At 40.1% G+C, this 15,346-nt stretch overlaps 1 protein-coding gene across 4 annotated transcripts in view; it reads left to right on the top strand.

Annotated features, from left to right (window-relative positions):
* The window catches only part of ghr.L (growth hormone receptor L homeolog), a 274,427-nt gene that overhangs the window by 247,125 nt on the left and 11,956 nt on the right, over positions 1-15,346 (top strand). For all 4 annotated transcript variants that reach the window (XM_041570520.1, XM_041570548.1, XM_018235631.2 and 1 more), the window contains 2 exon segments: positions 12,789-12,918; positions 15,131-15,291. In XM_041570520.1, the coding sequence (XP_041426454.1) occupies positions 12,789-12,918; positions 15,131-15,291 (291 nt within the window).

Raw genomic sequence — 15,346 nt, 5'->3', positions numbered from 1 at the left:
CTTCTAGGGTGAGCTACTTACAATCCACTACCTAACTATCTATTCCTAGCAAGGATCAGGTACATACCTGATCTGGCTCAGTAATGTCTGTCTCTCTGGTGGATGGTGTTAGGCCAAAGAGGAGGTGCATAGCTCCTGCACTTCCTTATATAAGTTCTCCTACGAGCCAACCTTAGGGGTTGCTGGCTCTGAATATTGTCAGAATTATTTACATTCATAAAATGAAAATATATTTTACCTCCTTACAAGTAGGAATCTCAGCCTTATGGTAGTAGAGGTGGACACAAAGGTCATCGTCCTTCCTCAAGTCCAGGAGAAGCTTTCCACTTATAATAAAATCCATTAACATGACTGGAGCTTGGTAGCTGAAGGTACAAGGGCAAGTCTGGGGAAAGATCCTCCTTTTAAAGTCTGTGGCATATGTATATATACTGTAGGTACGATGTAATTAAAGGATGGTTCTAACTTGATAACTCCAAACTCTTGCATGTGTTGTTATTGGGGTAAGTGTAGACTATATAAAACCAATTTATAGAAACACTGACAAAATAACTGTCCCTGCACCCTGCAGCTACGTTAATCCCTTGACCTCTTCGTATCCTATTTTGAGTTCCTTAAATAGCGCAGATTCCAAAGCATTTTAAATGATAGGTAAGGGATTATTGCAGCTCCCCCCCTCTCCATGTGTATGATGAGTGTTCAAGTGCATCTATTCACTCTGCAAGCTTTACTAAGACTAATAGCTCTATCACCCCTGCATAGCTCTTTTTATTGAATAGACCTTGCTACAGCAGGGATGAAATGTAAAAAAAGAAAGTCAGTTTTTTTTAATCTTACGTCTCAAGCTAAGAGTGCTTTATAGCGAAGAGAATTGTATTGAAGGTCCAGCTACGCTGGGAGGCACATGAAAATACTTCATGGACTTTAACATCACAAGTCTTGATATTAATATATGGCTAAATCTCAAGGCTGCTGTGGGGGAGCTGAAACTTGTGCTTTTGTTCTTTATGCATTTGGACATGATATGACTGCATGTAACAGAGCTGCTCATCTACTGCCCTCTCATCCAGGAGAACAACTACTTTTTGTTCAAAAATCTTTGTCCATCTTTTACCAAATCCTGTCAGTCTTACTGACCAATTCTGATTTTGGTTATGACCAAATGCAACAAAGCATCTACTGTACCTGGGACCTTGCTTCTACTTTCTGTTTACCCCTAAGGTTCATATCGAGAACCACTCCATCATCTCTATATATGTATCTGTCTATCTATTAAACTTCTTTCCGTCTGTATGTCATTCTTCATGATTATCTTTTGTGTCATTCTTCATGATTATCTGTGCTGCACCATCTCTATTTGCTTACATTACTATTCATGCAAGCTATGATGGAGCTTGTTTTTGCAAGTCAGCTTTCAGTTACAGAGTGGTTGGAATGGCATGTGATTGCTTCTATCCTTTTATTGCTGTCACAGGCTATGGGGTAGATTCACTAAAGGAAGAATTGTCGCCAGTGACAGCTTCACACATATCGCACCACTCCGCCAGGCGCAAATTCGCTACTGCTACGCTAATTCGCTAATATGCAAAGTTGCACCCTGGGCGACTTTTTGCTATCATTACAGCGGCAGTGCCAGCATTTCATAGCAAAGATGCGCTAGCGTTCGTTTGTGCCTAACGAAAATTCACTAGTGATCTTGGGCTTAGGTCAATTTGCATGGACGTCTTTATTATAAATGTTAGTGCGAATGCTTGAAGTTACCACTTTTTCTTACAAATGTCCAGGGAACCTTAATAAAGACAAGAGAGTCAATATAATGCCCTACACATGAGCCCACTGTAAAATGAATGTTATATATGGTATGAAATATCTGGAGAAAACCGGTTACTAGTGATGGGCGAATTTCTCTAAAGTCAATGGGTGCACAAATAGTGTTGATGCGCATTGGTTTGCACGCGAGCAATTGTTCCGACGCACGTCCAGAATTTTTTGCCACCGGTGAATTTTCGCTGGAGTTTCACGAACTTATTCGCTGGTGGCGAAACGAGGAAGTTCACTGCGAATTCACTCCTGGTGAACTTATTCACCCATCACTACCGGTTACCCAAAAAAAGTCAGGACTTTTGCAGGCAATTCCGCTTCAAAAAAGAAAAAGGTTTTGTAACTCTACTGCATTTTCAGCACACAGGATATGATGTAAGTGACAGAAGATTGAGGAAGATGTAGCTTCTTTTAAGCACTTCGCCTGGTCTGAGGTCAACTCTGGCGAAAGAGGTAACGTTCAGTAAAATTCGCACTTTACTGAATTTGTGGAATAACGACCATTTGCCAGACGGAAAAGTCGTCTGGCGATAGAGTGCGAACGAACACTAGCGACGGTCTCTTTTGCTAGCGAATTGATGCCTGCGACAGTGAATTGGTTATCTCCCTGCGGTTGTGATTTCTGGCAAAACTCGTTAACGTTAGACACTTGCCCTTTAGTGACTGTGCCTCTAAATCTTCTTGATAACATCCTCCTGTAATGCCCCTTATATCTCTTCACTGTTCATCCTCCTACAGTTCTGTCAAGACTTTTGTATCGTGTTGGACCACTAACGCTAGGCTATAGGGTCTTACAGGCAGGTCATGTGACCTTCTGGGAATGTTGGAGCCCCTAAACGGTTAAAGTCAGTGATGAACCTAGATGCTCCAAGATGTTCATCATCTTGGAGCACTAACTGTGATTTCATAAATGCAGGCCAGGGGTAATATTGGCTCTACAAAAATGCTACAACATTGAGCCCCTACCTCCAACATCAAGCAAGTGGGACAGCACTGATTTAGATGACGTTCCCATTTATAAATATCTTGAAATTGTCCTGTACTGAATTTCACCTCACGGCTGCTCATTATACCCATGAATAAAGTGCATACTTCATATGTTGCTAATTATTTACAGATTGCCTAACAGGCATTGCTTAGAGTGTACGGCTGTAGGATATGGTTACGCTGAAACACAGATTTTACTTGCAGTGCTATTAACTACTTCATCGTGCTTGGGCTCCATTCACTTTTTAAGGCTGCAAAATCACGGCACGGTCCCCCCTGTGCAAATTGACCTGCACACAAACATCCAGCAGCTCTTTACTTTATTATTTTTATCCTTAATATAGCACCAGCATTCCACAGTGCCTTACAGAGATCATTCATATCAGTCCCTGCCCCAGTGGAGCTTACAATCTAAAAACCCTACTGGAAGGATAAAAACAGTACCCTTGGCATTGTAGCAATTCAGAGCCTCGTAGTTCCACTGTCCATGGGAAGAATCTTCTAGATACAAAGAGAGCTGCCTTTTGGAAGTCCCTGCATAAAATGATAAAGGCAGTAGATTAGAACGAGTGAAGGCAGTCCTGTGTGCATGCTGAACTACATGGGGCCCTTGATGGGGCCATTGACAGGTAGCTGTGAAGCCTTGTGTATAGCCCAGTCTGATTCAAACACTTCCCCAGCATATACAGTACCTATCCCTATTTTTTTTACAGAGCATGCTGCACCCTTTCTGGTAATTAAAGTTGTTTTTGTGCCTTTTAGCACATAGCCGAGGCTGATTCCAATCTGACATATGGCTAAGCAATTCTGTGCAGTGTTAGCAGTTGTCTATTAGTGGCCATCTCATGCTGCAAGAAGGGGCTGCTGTGTTTTTCCATCACATTCAGGGAAGCGAGGGCTTGTGCTCGAAGGTCAATAACTCATTGTATACAGACTCCGTAAACACTGAACTCTCCCTTAAACGAAGGCCCAAGAATTTCTGTTGGAAAGCGTCCAGCTAAGAACGTTCTTGGCACTGATTGTTTGGCTTCTCTGATTCCTGCGCTGGGTTCACTGTGAGAATATAGTGCTGGGCTGTGCTATTTTTCTGGCAGCAAGAATAGAGACTGGCTTTAGCAAAGGTAAAAATAAACATTGTTTTCCCTTTTAAATTGTACCCTCCCTTGTAAGAGGCAACATAGTGCAGGTGGAAATGATAAAGACATAGGGCCAGATTCAATTCAGTGAGAAAAGGGTTTATCATGTGAAAAGTCATGGATGAGATTCAATTTGAGATGCAATTCAATTCCGAAAAACTCTGTTGAACATGAAAAAACTGGATATTTTTCTCCTTGAATTGAATCTCGCCCTTGAATTTGGCCCCCTAAAGCTGGCCATAGATGTTGAGATTATTAAAAGATCCGATCCTCATCGTGAGACCACGATTATTCCGGAACGATCGTACGAATTGTCCATCAACTAAAAAGACCAATTTGCCAGGAAAACAAAGGGGAGCTGCCTGCTTGGCCCTGCAAACATAGATACATTGCACTGGGACCGACAAAGATTTTTTAACCTGGCCGATCAATTTCCTGACAGATGTCGGCCGAAAAATCGTAAGATGTTCGATCGTTCGAATCCCACTAACCGCACGATAATTTTGAAGGATTGGTCAGACTTCGCTAAAATCGGTCGTTCGGCAAGAGAAATCTTTGCGTCTATGGGGAGCTTAAGTGATAAAGACAGAGCAACAGTTATGCCCAAACACACCCCATCTGCCCTGCTGATTTTGGTGGTTAAACAAACCTGTTGGTTAATTAAATGTTTAATGTTTACTTTTTTTGTAGAATTATAGGATAAGTAAACCTTAAAATAAGTGAATGTAAAATTATTGAGGGTGGTATTCTAAGTATTTTTTCAATACACATTCATTATTTCTTTTTTTTTAATTCCAAGATATTAAATAGTAAGAGGTAAGTAAGAGGCTGATGTTTTGCTTGTTAAAAAACGTTTTCTCAAATCTTTCCTAAGCAGAAGAACATCAGAGCAGCCTTTTTCTTTCTCCTGACAACTTCCTTGACTACTTGGTGGTCAGACTGGTGGGAAAATGACCAGCAGGTGGCGCTGTTGTAACAAAATTCTGTTAACAGTACATGTATCCTTTAATATATCCTTTAATATATCGGAATTAAAAATAAATAAATAATGAATGTACATTGCAAAAGTGCTAAGAATAGCACCATCATTAATTTTACATTCACTTATTTTTAAGGTTTATCTATCCAGTGTTGGACTGGAACACCAGGGGCCCACCCAAAAGCCTTAGATTAGGGGCCCACCAAAAAACCTTAGACCAGGGGCCCACTGTCAGTACTATTATTCTTCCTCTCCTCACTCAACCTCTATTCTAGTAGTCTCTTTTCTTTACATACTATAATACTATAATCTATTATTCAATCTATTTGGGCTCTTTGTTCTCATATAAATAGGAAATGGCCAAATGTTTAGCAGCATGAGGGTCCACCAACACCTGGGCCCACCGGGAGTTTGCCTGGTATCCCTGTGGGCCAGTCCGACACTGTACTTATCCTTTAAGGTATCCAAACTATGGTAAAAAAGCTCAGGTCCCGAGCATTCTGGATCATATACTTCTACTATTAACTACTGTAGCAAGACCTTCACTTAAAAGGGGTCATTGAGATGCACCCTAAACATCATGGAGACCCAATTTTGTTGCTGTTCGTGTTCATCTGACTGTCTGTGTCTTTTTTTTTTCCAGACTCACTTCCTCTTGTGTTTCTCAGCTTGGTTCTGGCTCATTGCTCTCCTGTACACTTAATTCCTCTTCTATAAACACTGCTGTGCTGTATATTACATTAGCACTGGTGGGATTTAGAAAATAGTTATACAATTGACAGGCAAATAAAATATAAGAATGAGTGATATATGTAATACTTTTTTTAAAGGAGGGGGGTCTCTTTCCTCTTAAAACATCCCCTACTTAAAAAGCTGTATTTGAGCTGCTGTATGAATCTAATCTCCCGCTGGATTCCCTCTGCTTTTGTGTAAGGGAAAAGGTTTTTTTTAAGCAGAAGGAAAGCTACCGAAACAGATTATTGCCAATACTGTAGATTAGCCACAAAAGTGCAAGCTAGAACTCTATCTTTATTCTGCAAAATGCTTTACCATACCTGAGTAAACAGCTCCACAAGCTCTCTCTGTTTGTTTAGGATAGCAGCTGCCATATTAGCTTGGTGTGGCATCGCTTCCTGCCTCACTCATAGCTCTGGGCTCAGATTACAGCAGAGAAGGGGGGGGAGAGAGGAGCAAACTGAGCATGCTCAAGCCCTAGCCCTAGAGGTTTAAGCTGAAAACAGGAAGTCTGATACAGAAGCCCATATGTACACAATAGAAGGAAATAAATGCCGTGTTTCTTTTGACAGAGGACTCAGGGCTGCATTATTTTGAGGGTTTACTGGTGTATTTATATACACCTTTCTGATAAGGCTTACTTAATTTTAGCCTTTCCATCCCCTTTAAATGGCATATAAAACTTCCATTATGGTGTTGCTTCACCAAAATGATGTTGGGACTACCGTTCCACCATTTTCTGGCCTATTATCAAAGGTTAACGCAAGCTGGGAGTGTAGTGAGAAGCAGGGCTGTTATAAAAGACTGAACTGGCTTATTTATAATGATACCAGTAACAGTTATGAATCCTGTCTCTTTGGGCTTGCAAACCTGGTGGTCAGTATACTTACAAGGCCCAGGTACAACCCTCACTTGGTTCAACATCTTATTCTCCTCTTTCAAGATTGGTGGCACACCTTGTATTTAAAGAGGTGGTCTCGTCAAAGCACCTTGCACAAACGAGGAGAAGCATGGGAAATGCAAACCTCTGACCTCATAACTGGTTTACAAGGTCGCGTGCACTTTAGAATAAAGAATTCAGGCATGAGAACCATCTCTAATAATACAGTTTAAGAACAACTGGAGGGATATAGGCTTGTCAACTCTAGAATACTTGTCAGAAGGTAGTGCCATACTTGTGAAATCCCTATCAACGTCCGTGTTTACGATTGTAATTTATGAACCGTGGATTTTAAAAAAATAAATTGAAAATTGATTTTGCATTGAACAAAATGGCCCACTCCAATTCTTGCCGCATTATATTTTCAGTACTTTATTGCTCTCCGGGCGTCTGATGCTGGAAGTGTACCAAGGCTTATAAACTAGAATTGCCCTGTAAATCTTCTGATGCAAGGAAGTTAATTAAGAATGGCATTCTGTATAGGACTTCTAGGCAGTGCACTGTAATACAAGAACCTAGCGCGTGTTTTAATCCATACATGGAGAACCCTAGGGAGAATAATTCTGCGCTCTGGATAAAAACATAATGCAGATCTTCACTGCATGGTTTATGGCACTCACAGTCTACTGGTAACGATTTTAGAAGGTGCCTGCTCTGATCTCACACTCGCAAGTGCCTGTGTGTGGGAGGGGCCCCTAAACGGATAATTGAGTACTAAATATATTTCTATGTATCACCTGAACTAGCAAAAAAACATTGGCTCTTTCTGTGCTTCAGGATTAGTATGATTTCAATGGGGCGGGAGCATTTTATGGCAGAGGCAAATAGATAAAAAATATAACCGCCTACAGGTATGGGATCTGTAATCTGGAAACCTATTATCCAGAAAGCTCGGAATTATGGCAAGGCTGTCTCCCATGAACTCCATTTTATCAAATATTTTTACGCCAATCCCCATTGACGATAAAAATTTGCATGAATAAAGGGAAGGAGACAGGGACGACGAACGGCAATGGGCCTAGGGGTACCCACTATGTAAATCCGGCCCTGAGGGGCACACGGGCAGATTCGGGGAGATTTAATCTGTCGGGCAACAATCTCCCTGAACTGCCTTCCGCCTGCGATAATGCCAGCGCTATGGCACTCGCGGCACTTGATTTTCAAAGTCGCCCGAAGTTGCCTCACAAAGAAACTTTGGGCGACTTCGGAAATCGAAGCTCCACGAGTGCATTGGCACAGGCGATTTTTTTATTTTAGCAGGAAGAAGGCACGGGGTTAATGTTTACATGATTTTCTAGTAGACTTAAGGTATGAAGATCCAAATTATGGAAACATCCCTTATCCGGAAAACCCCAGGTCCCGTGCATTCTGGATAACAGCTCCCATTCTGTACTTCATTTTGCACAGCTGTTAGGGTTGCCACCCTTTCTGGAAAAAAATACCGTCCTTCCTATATTTTAATGGTTTTTCCCTATAAATAACATTGACATCAAGCAACATTTCTAAAATACCAGCCAGCTGTACATTTACAATAAAATGTTTGTCTCACATTCAGGCTATACGGACAATTCACACAAGGGCTAAGTGGAGATGTTACCATTCTGATACTTGTGTTACCTACTCCTTATAAAAACATGTGACCTACCTGAAGCGTTTTTCCTTCTTTTTGTGCTTTATTTTGTACTTAAGTTCATCCTCTCTTTTCTACATTCTACATATCTTTTGTCTTCTCTCTTATCTCCTCTTCTGTCATTGTATCCATGTCCATCATTTCTTGCAAAGCTTTATCCTCCTGTTTGTCTTATTATTTATCAAATTTTCTACCTCTTTTTATCCCTTTTGCCTCCTTCAGCATTTGGTTATCTAGATTCCCTTTCTTTCTCTCACCTTCCTTATTTTCTCTCCATCTTACCCGTATCTACACTTTTTTCCATTTCCAGTCCCCTGTTTGTCAATGTCTCTTTGTTTTTATTGTTTCTGTCATGTTCTACTCATTCCACTTCTGCTTTCCTTTTGTTATTCTTCCCTATATTCCCTATATTCTTTCTTATTTCCCTTCACCTTTCCAATTTCATCTCCTTTTTTCTAGGGATGCACCGAATCCACTGTTTTGGATTCGGCCGAACCCCGAATCCTTTGCGAAAGATTTGGCCGGATACCGAATCAAATCCTAATTTGCATATGCAAATTAGGGGTGGGAAGGGAAAAACATTTTTTACTTCCTTGTTTTGTGACAAAAATGATGCAGGTCATTCCAACGTTAAATATAAACAACTCTAAGTTCATTGGACCGTTTTTATAAGTAGGCTCAGATTTGTGGCGAGGCCACAAAGGCCCAGACCTAGGGCAGCAAATTTTAGGGACAGCATGCCGACCCAGCAGCATCCCTAAGGAGCACTGGGGACTCAAAACTCCCCAGTGCTCCACTGCTTAAGATCACGCTCCCGCGCGCACAGGTTGAAAGTTTCGCACCCTAAAGCCCGGCACTAGGACCATACGGGGGAGGGGTGCATGCATTCGCAAAGCGTCAGGTGCGAGAGATTCAACCTCGGGTGCCGTAACTTCAAATCTGGCCCTGTTTATAAGCTTACCATTTCAAACTGTGGGTCCGAGAGCCCATGCCCCAGACCTTCAGCAATAGGGAGTAAAACGCTGGCAAAAATAGTGGCAGGCAGCAATCCAGAACCTCAAAGCCTCATAGGCTGTAGCTTATGATTAAGTGTCCCTCTGTCACACGAAACGCGCAAGGCTGTTTATTTTTAATCACATTGTAAAATAAAAGTCTACATTATTTAAACAATGGACTCCTGAATTCTACAATTTTGAGGTTCTGGATTGCTGCCTGCCTGTTACTATTATTGCAGGTCATTCCAAACGTAAATAAGTAAAACATTTCTGTCCTCTGTACTGTGTCCTGTACGGCTGGGATGTATATTTTTTAACAGCATTTAAAATTGTTATACTTGGCTATGAAGTGAACATCGATGGACAATAATAATGTTAATGATCTAAGACAGTGGTCCCCAACCAGTAGCTCGTGAGCAACATGTTGCTCTCCAGCCCCTTGGATGTTGCTCCCAGTGGCCTCAAAGCAGGTACTAATTTTTGAGTTCCTAGCTTGGAGGCAAGTTTTGGTTGTATAAAAACCAGATGTACTGCCAAACAGAACCTCAATGTAGGGTGACAATCCACATAGGGGCTACTAAATGGCCAATCAGAGCCCTTATTTGGTACCCCAAGAACATTTTTCATGCTAGTGTTGCTCCCCAACTCCTTTTACTTCTGAATGTTGCTCACAGGTTCAAAAGGTTGGGGATCCCTGATCTAAGAGAATATTTCCCTTTGTATGGGATCTTCTGTCTAGAAATGCTGGCAATTAATTGCGGAAAAAACACTGGAAAATAATTACTTTTTACAATGTTCAAGGAATTCTTATAGCTGATGTTATCTTTAGCAGTATAGACATGCAAATCTAAGGAATAAATTAAAATGAATAAGTGAACCGTACATCGAGACATGTGTTATGTTTATTCCTTAGACTGTGCTAACGATACACAAGTCTGTACTCAGAGTATATTTTGTTTATAGCCCCAGACTAAGTAGAGCTTTCAATCTATATCTGCAGGATGGAAGCAGTGAAGAGACACAATAATAAAAAACATAAAACATTAATCTAGGCCTGAATGTCACTGTGACTTTATTAAATGGCAATGATACATGTGAGACAGGGTGACAATCTCTCTCTGTCCCCCCACTAGGGGGTCACCAACTCAATGACCTACTATCCCAGCTGGAACCCCCCCCCCATAACCGTGTACCTCCGTAAGTAAAAACTATCCTGGACAAGCAGCGGGCCTGGAGTGGCAGGGTCCGTGGCAGTTGGGGTCGGCCATGTTTTCTTCTGGTGTCTCTCAGGCCCAGTTTGATCATAGTATGGAAATGTAAAGCTGACGGTGCCCTCTAAGACTGCATCCATCTATTCTACACCTAGGGGCAGATTTATCAAGGATCGAAGTGAAAATACGAATTTGAAAAATAGTCGAGATAAATAGGGGTCGATTGACTCTGCCGGAAATCTCCTATAGTATCCAGCTATACAAACGCTTAAGTCAGGGGTGTCCATCTACAGGCCATTTGTATAAACACCACAGTGGCTCTGTAATATAAGCTGATGCTACTGGGCTGATTATTAAATTCTGATATTAGTTGTACTGGTTTCTATTCTATGTGTATTGTATATTGTGAGTGAGTCCCTAAGCTCAGTAAGTGACAGCAGCACAGAGCATGTGCAGTGAATCAGCAGAAAAGAAGATGGGGAGCTACTGGGGCATCTTTGGAGACACAGATCTTTACTGCTAAAGGGCTGTGGTTCCCTTGGGCTGGTACAGAAGTACAAAACATAATGTACAACATTTCTAGCTACTTCTTTAGTTAAGTTTTAGTTCTCCTTTATGAATGCAGGGTAAATGCAATTCTCTAATGCCACGTGAAAGAATCTGAATGAACAACTTATAGTCATTTTATTTAAAGTATGTAATTTTAATATTTAGTCCAGTAACGTAACTTGGTGGGGGCGGGCCCTGGTGCGGGCCGTGCAGACGGGCCCGCCCCCACCCTCGTCTGCGCGATTTTTCTCTGCCGCTGCAGCCGACTCCAGCCGGCTGCAGTGCGCACAATCTTCCGGGGGGGCCCTGGGGGGTGCGGGTCCTGGCCCATTTGCACCCCCTGCTCCCCCGGTAGTTACACCCCTGATTTAGTGGCTTAAATCCACTGACCTAATGCTCTAATGATTTTCACTTCAGCTCCCTGTAAAGTATGCGCTAAATGCAGATTTCAGAGAGATCCAGTCAAGTGTTGTAATTGATTTTTAGCAGAGAAAATAAAGGGAATTTTCTTTTTATTGACTACAAATAAGTTGGACAATTACAGTATTTAGTGTGGGCTGAAGATAACACTTCCATTCAGACCCAGACCAGTTTGAATGAAGTACTTGTGGTCGAAGTGTGTCTAAATAACTAGAGAATTAGGCACACAATGTTGATGGGCTATTTTGGAAAGGTAAATTGGTCCTAGATGACTTAGTATGCTTCCAGGCACATGTACTGTATAAATATGTATGGCACAATATAAATCATAATAGTAGTTGTCAACAGAAGCATCTTATATCTAATACTGGATAAGTAAACCTAACCTTTTTTAATATTTTTTTTCCTTCCTTCTAAGCTACCATGACAGTCCTTTAGTCCAGCCCACTGTTTGGGTCTCTGATCTGGGATCTGATTTTTGTTACACAGACATAAATGATTCCACACATTAAAAGGAAACCATAATAGTTGATCTCTGGCTTGTAGGAATCATTTCCCATCCCCCACCTCCATTAAACCCACAGTGTCATTCAGCCCCTTCCTCACATTGGGTTATATTTACTTAAGGGTGAAAGTGAACATTTGGGGGCAGATTGATCAAGGGTCAAAGTGAAAATTTGAATTTCGAATTTAAAAATTCAAATTTTCTAGTTTATATTAGTGTAATTAGACTAGGGAATAGATAAAATTTTATTCGAGTTTTTTAAAAAATTCTAATTCAAATTTGAACCACCTTAAACCTGCCAAATTGCTGTTTTAGCCTATGGGGACGTCCTGGAATCAATTTGGAGTTGTTTGGAGACATGCTGAAAATCGAGTTTTTAGTGAAAAAACTTGAATCAAGCTCGATTTGCATTTTAGTCTACTTTGATTAAAGTTTGCGGGTCGATCCCATTCACCCAAATTTGAAAAATTGTATTTATTTTTTTTTCTAAAAAATTCAATTGGTTTTGAGTTTGTGGGAGTTTATGGGCGGTTTTACAAACTCCCACGAACTCGAAATTCGACCCTTAGTAAATCTGCCCCTTGGAGTAGTTTCACCAAAAATGAAGATTCCCCTCAACATCACCAATTTACTAAAAGGAGAATACAATAAGTTTTGTAAAGTTATTCTGGTGCTTGAAGTCTCTCTGCTTTCCAGGCATTCTATGCAGCACCCACTATGGAAACCACATGGAATTCAAGTCCCAGAATCCATCACAGTGTTTGAATGACTCTGTGAGCCTAAGGGGTTTGAAAAATGTTTCCTAAAAAAAATAGGATTTAGTTGATTTTCATAAACTTAGTTGACATTAACGGCAATTTTTTGTGTTCTCTCTTTACAGTGTCCCTTGGAAAGCCAAGGATCATCAAGTGCCGATCACCGCAACAGGAAACCATAACTTGCTATTGGACAAATGGAGAGTTTCGGAATTTGTCGTTATCTGGCCTGCTAAAACTTCAATACAAAAAAAAGTATGGTTTGCTTATTAATTATCTCTTTTAAAAATGATTGTCTACAGTATAGCCTGTGCTTGTAAATAACGCCTCTGTTCAGTTTCATTGTATGTATATTTTTATTTATATAGCGCTACTTTATGTAAACAGCAATTCATTCCATATAATGGGCAAATTATCCAATATGCATTTTGTGAGTTAGATTATAATGAATTATTGAAAATTTCTGCCAAAACCCTACTAGTCCCGTCCCTCTGTTCCACTTCCTGCTGCCTCCCTTCCCAGGTTGTGCAGGGGAGCCGGTGGCACTGTAGGACAGGACCAATCAGCAGCTAGACTGACCTCATAGGGAACTGAAGCCTGCCTTTGCTTGTGTGACTGAAGGCCTATGATTGGCTGTCCCCCTCCTACTGTGCTTCTGGCAGGGACCGTTAGGACACGCCCACCTTTCATAAAAACAGGGACCAGAGAACATCTATTGGGAGTTCCAATAAAGGGGCTATTTTTGAAGATAATGTTAATTTATAGCCAAAAGTAAAATCAGCACCATATAGTATACATTATTGCCTACAAAATTAGGTGATGTACCCAATATAGTCTTATATATAGCACAATGGGTTCTGGAGGAACATTATTTTGTTTCTACTATGTACTATATTACTGTATATGGCTAAAATGACAATAAAATCCACTTGACTTGAGGTGGGTTACATTTATCCAATATGTCTCCTTTAAATAAGCAACATTTTGTGCCCTATGCTATAATTTATCACTTGAAAGTCAGAATTGTGTAAATTCAGATCATTTCCATATTTATGAAGCTGGCCAACTGTCCCAATATCATATCTGAACTACGTCGTATGTGCTTTATATTTGGTTTATCAGGAACTGCAGTAGGATTTTGATAAGCTATTTACTATGGGGTTGAGTTTAGCTGTAAGTTTTAGGGGCAGATTTATCAAGGGTCGAATTTTGAAGTAATGGAAATTTTTTTGAACTCCCATAACTTCGAGGCGAATTAAAAAAGACCAATCAAAATTTATCATATAGGCCGAATAGGTCAGTTTTCAACCAAATTCAATCAAATTCAAATCTTACAAATCGGATTCCAAAAAAAAAATCCAAATCGCGCATTCCAAAAAAAAACTTTGATTTTTCAAAGTCAACCAATTGACTCCAAATGGGTTCTAGGAGGTACCCCATAGGCTAAAACAGCAATTCGGCAGGTTTTAGACGGCGAATGGCCGGAGTCAAATTTTTCAAGAGACAGTACATGATAAATTTCAATATTCAAATTTACTAATCGAATTTGGACTATTCCCTAGTCGAAGTACACAAAAATTAGCTTGAAATTCGATATTTTTTAATTCTAATTTTCACTTCGACCTTTGATAAATCTGCCCCTTAATGGGCTATAGGCATAAACTGCTAAAAGGATAAACGGTTATCATTTAGGGTATATTATTAATTAACTGCACCTTGTTTAAGGGACAGTGGCAAAAGCAATGTCTTGTAGGCCTACACCACATTCGATATTTTGACATTGTTTTGGGAAAAATTCATAATACAATATACTCTTGGATCTAGAGTAACCAGTGACTTGCAGTTACCTTTATCTTGACACCTCTTTTCTCATTGGAACGTTATATCCCTTTCATAAAATAATTGCTTTTAATTGGCTTTTAATTGATTGTCAGACTCTCAGACAGCAAGTTATCATTTACAACCCCTTTAAAGGGTTGTTCACCTTAGAGTAACTTTTAGTATGATGTAGAGAGTGATATTCTGAGACAATTTGTAATTAGTTTTCATTTTTTATTATTTGTGGTTTTTGAGTTATTCAGCTTTTTATTCAGCAGCTCTCAGTCCAAATTATCCTAGCAACCATGCATTGATTTGAATATGATACTGGAATATGAATAGGAGAGGCCTGAATAGAAAGCTGAATAATAAAAAGAAGCAATAACAATACATTTGTAGCCATACAGAGCATTTGTTTTTAGATGGGGTCAGTGACCCCCATTTAAAAGATGGATAGAAGAAGACAAATAATAAAAAAAAAAAACTATAAAAATAAATAAATAATGAAGACCATTTGAAAAGTTGCTTAGAATTAGCCATTCTATAACATACTAAAAGTTACCTTAAAAGTGAACCACCCCTTTAAGTCAGGGTGCTCCCTTGTGGAACCAGCGATGTCTATTACAATGTATTGTTTTCTTTTTGCCAGGACTGAGGCCAACTGGACAGATTGCCCAGATACTATAACTGGGGGAGAAAACAGCTGCTATTTCAGTAAAACCTATACTTCAATTTGGGTCTCTTATTGTACCAAACTTGTAAGTGAAGATACTGAATTTGATGATTACTGCTTCTCCGTTGATGATATTGGTAAGTATTATATACTGCTGATCATACCATTTTATTAGCACAGGTATGGTACGAT

Source organism: Xenopus laevis, chromosome 1L, assembly GCF_017654675.1.
Source record: "Xenopus laevis strain J_2021 chromosome 1L, Xenopus_laevis_v10.1, whole genome shotgun sequence".
Taxonomy (NCBI): Eukaryota; Metazoa; Chordata; class Amphibia; order Anura; family Pipidae; genus Xenopus; species Xenopus laevis.
The sequence above is the reverse complement of the archived record's forward strand: the minus strand, read 5'-3'. Positions and strand labels throughout refer to the sequence as shown.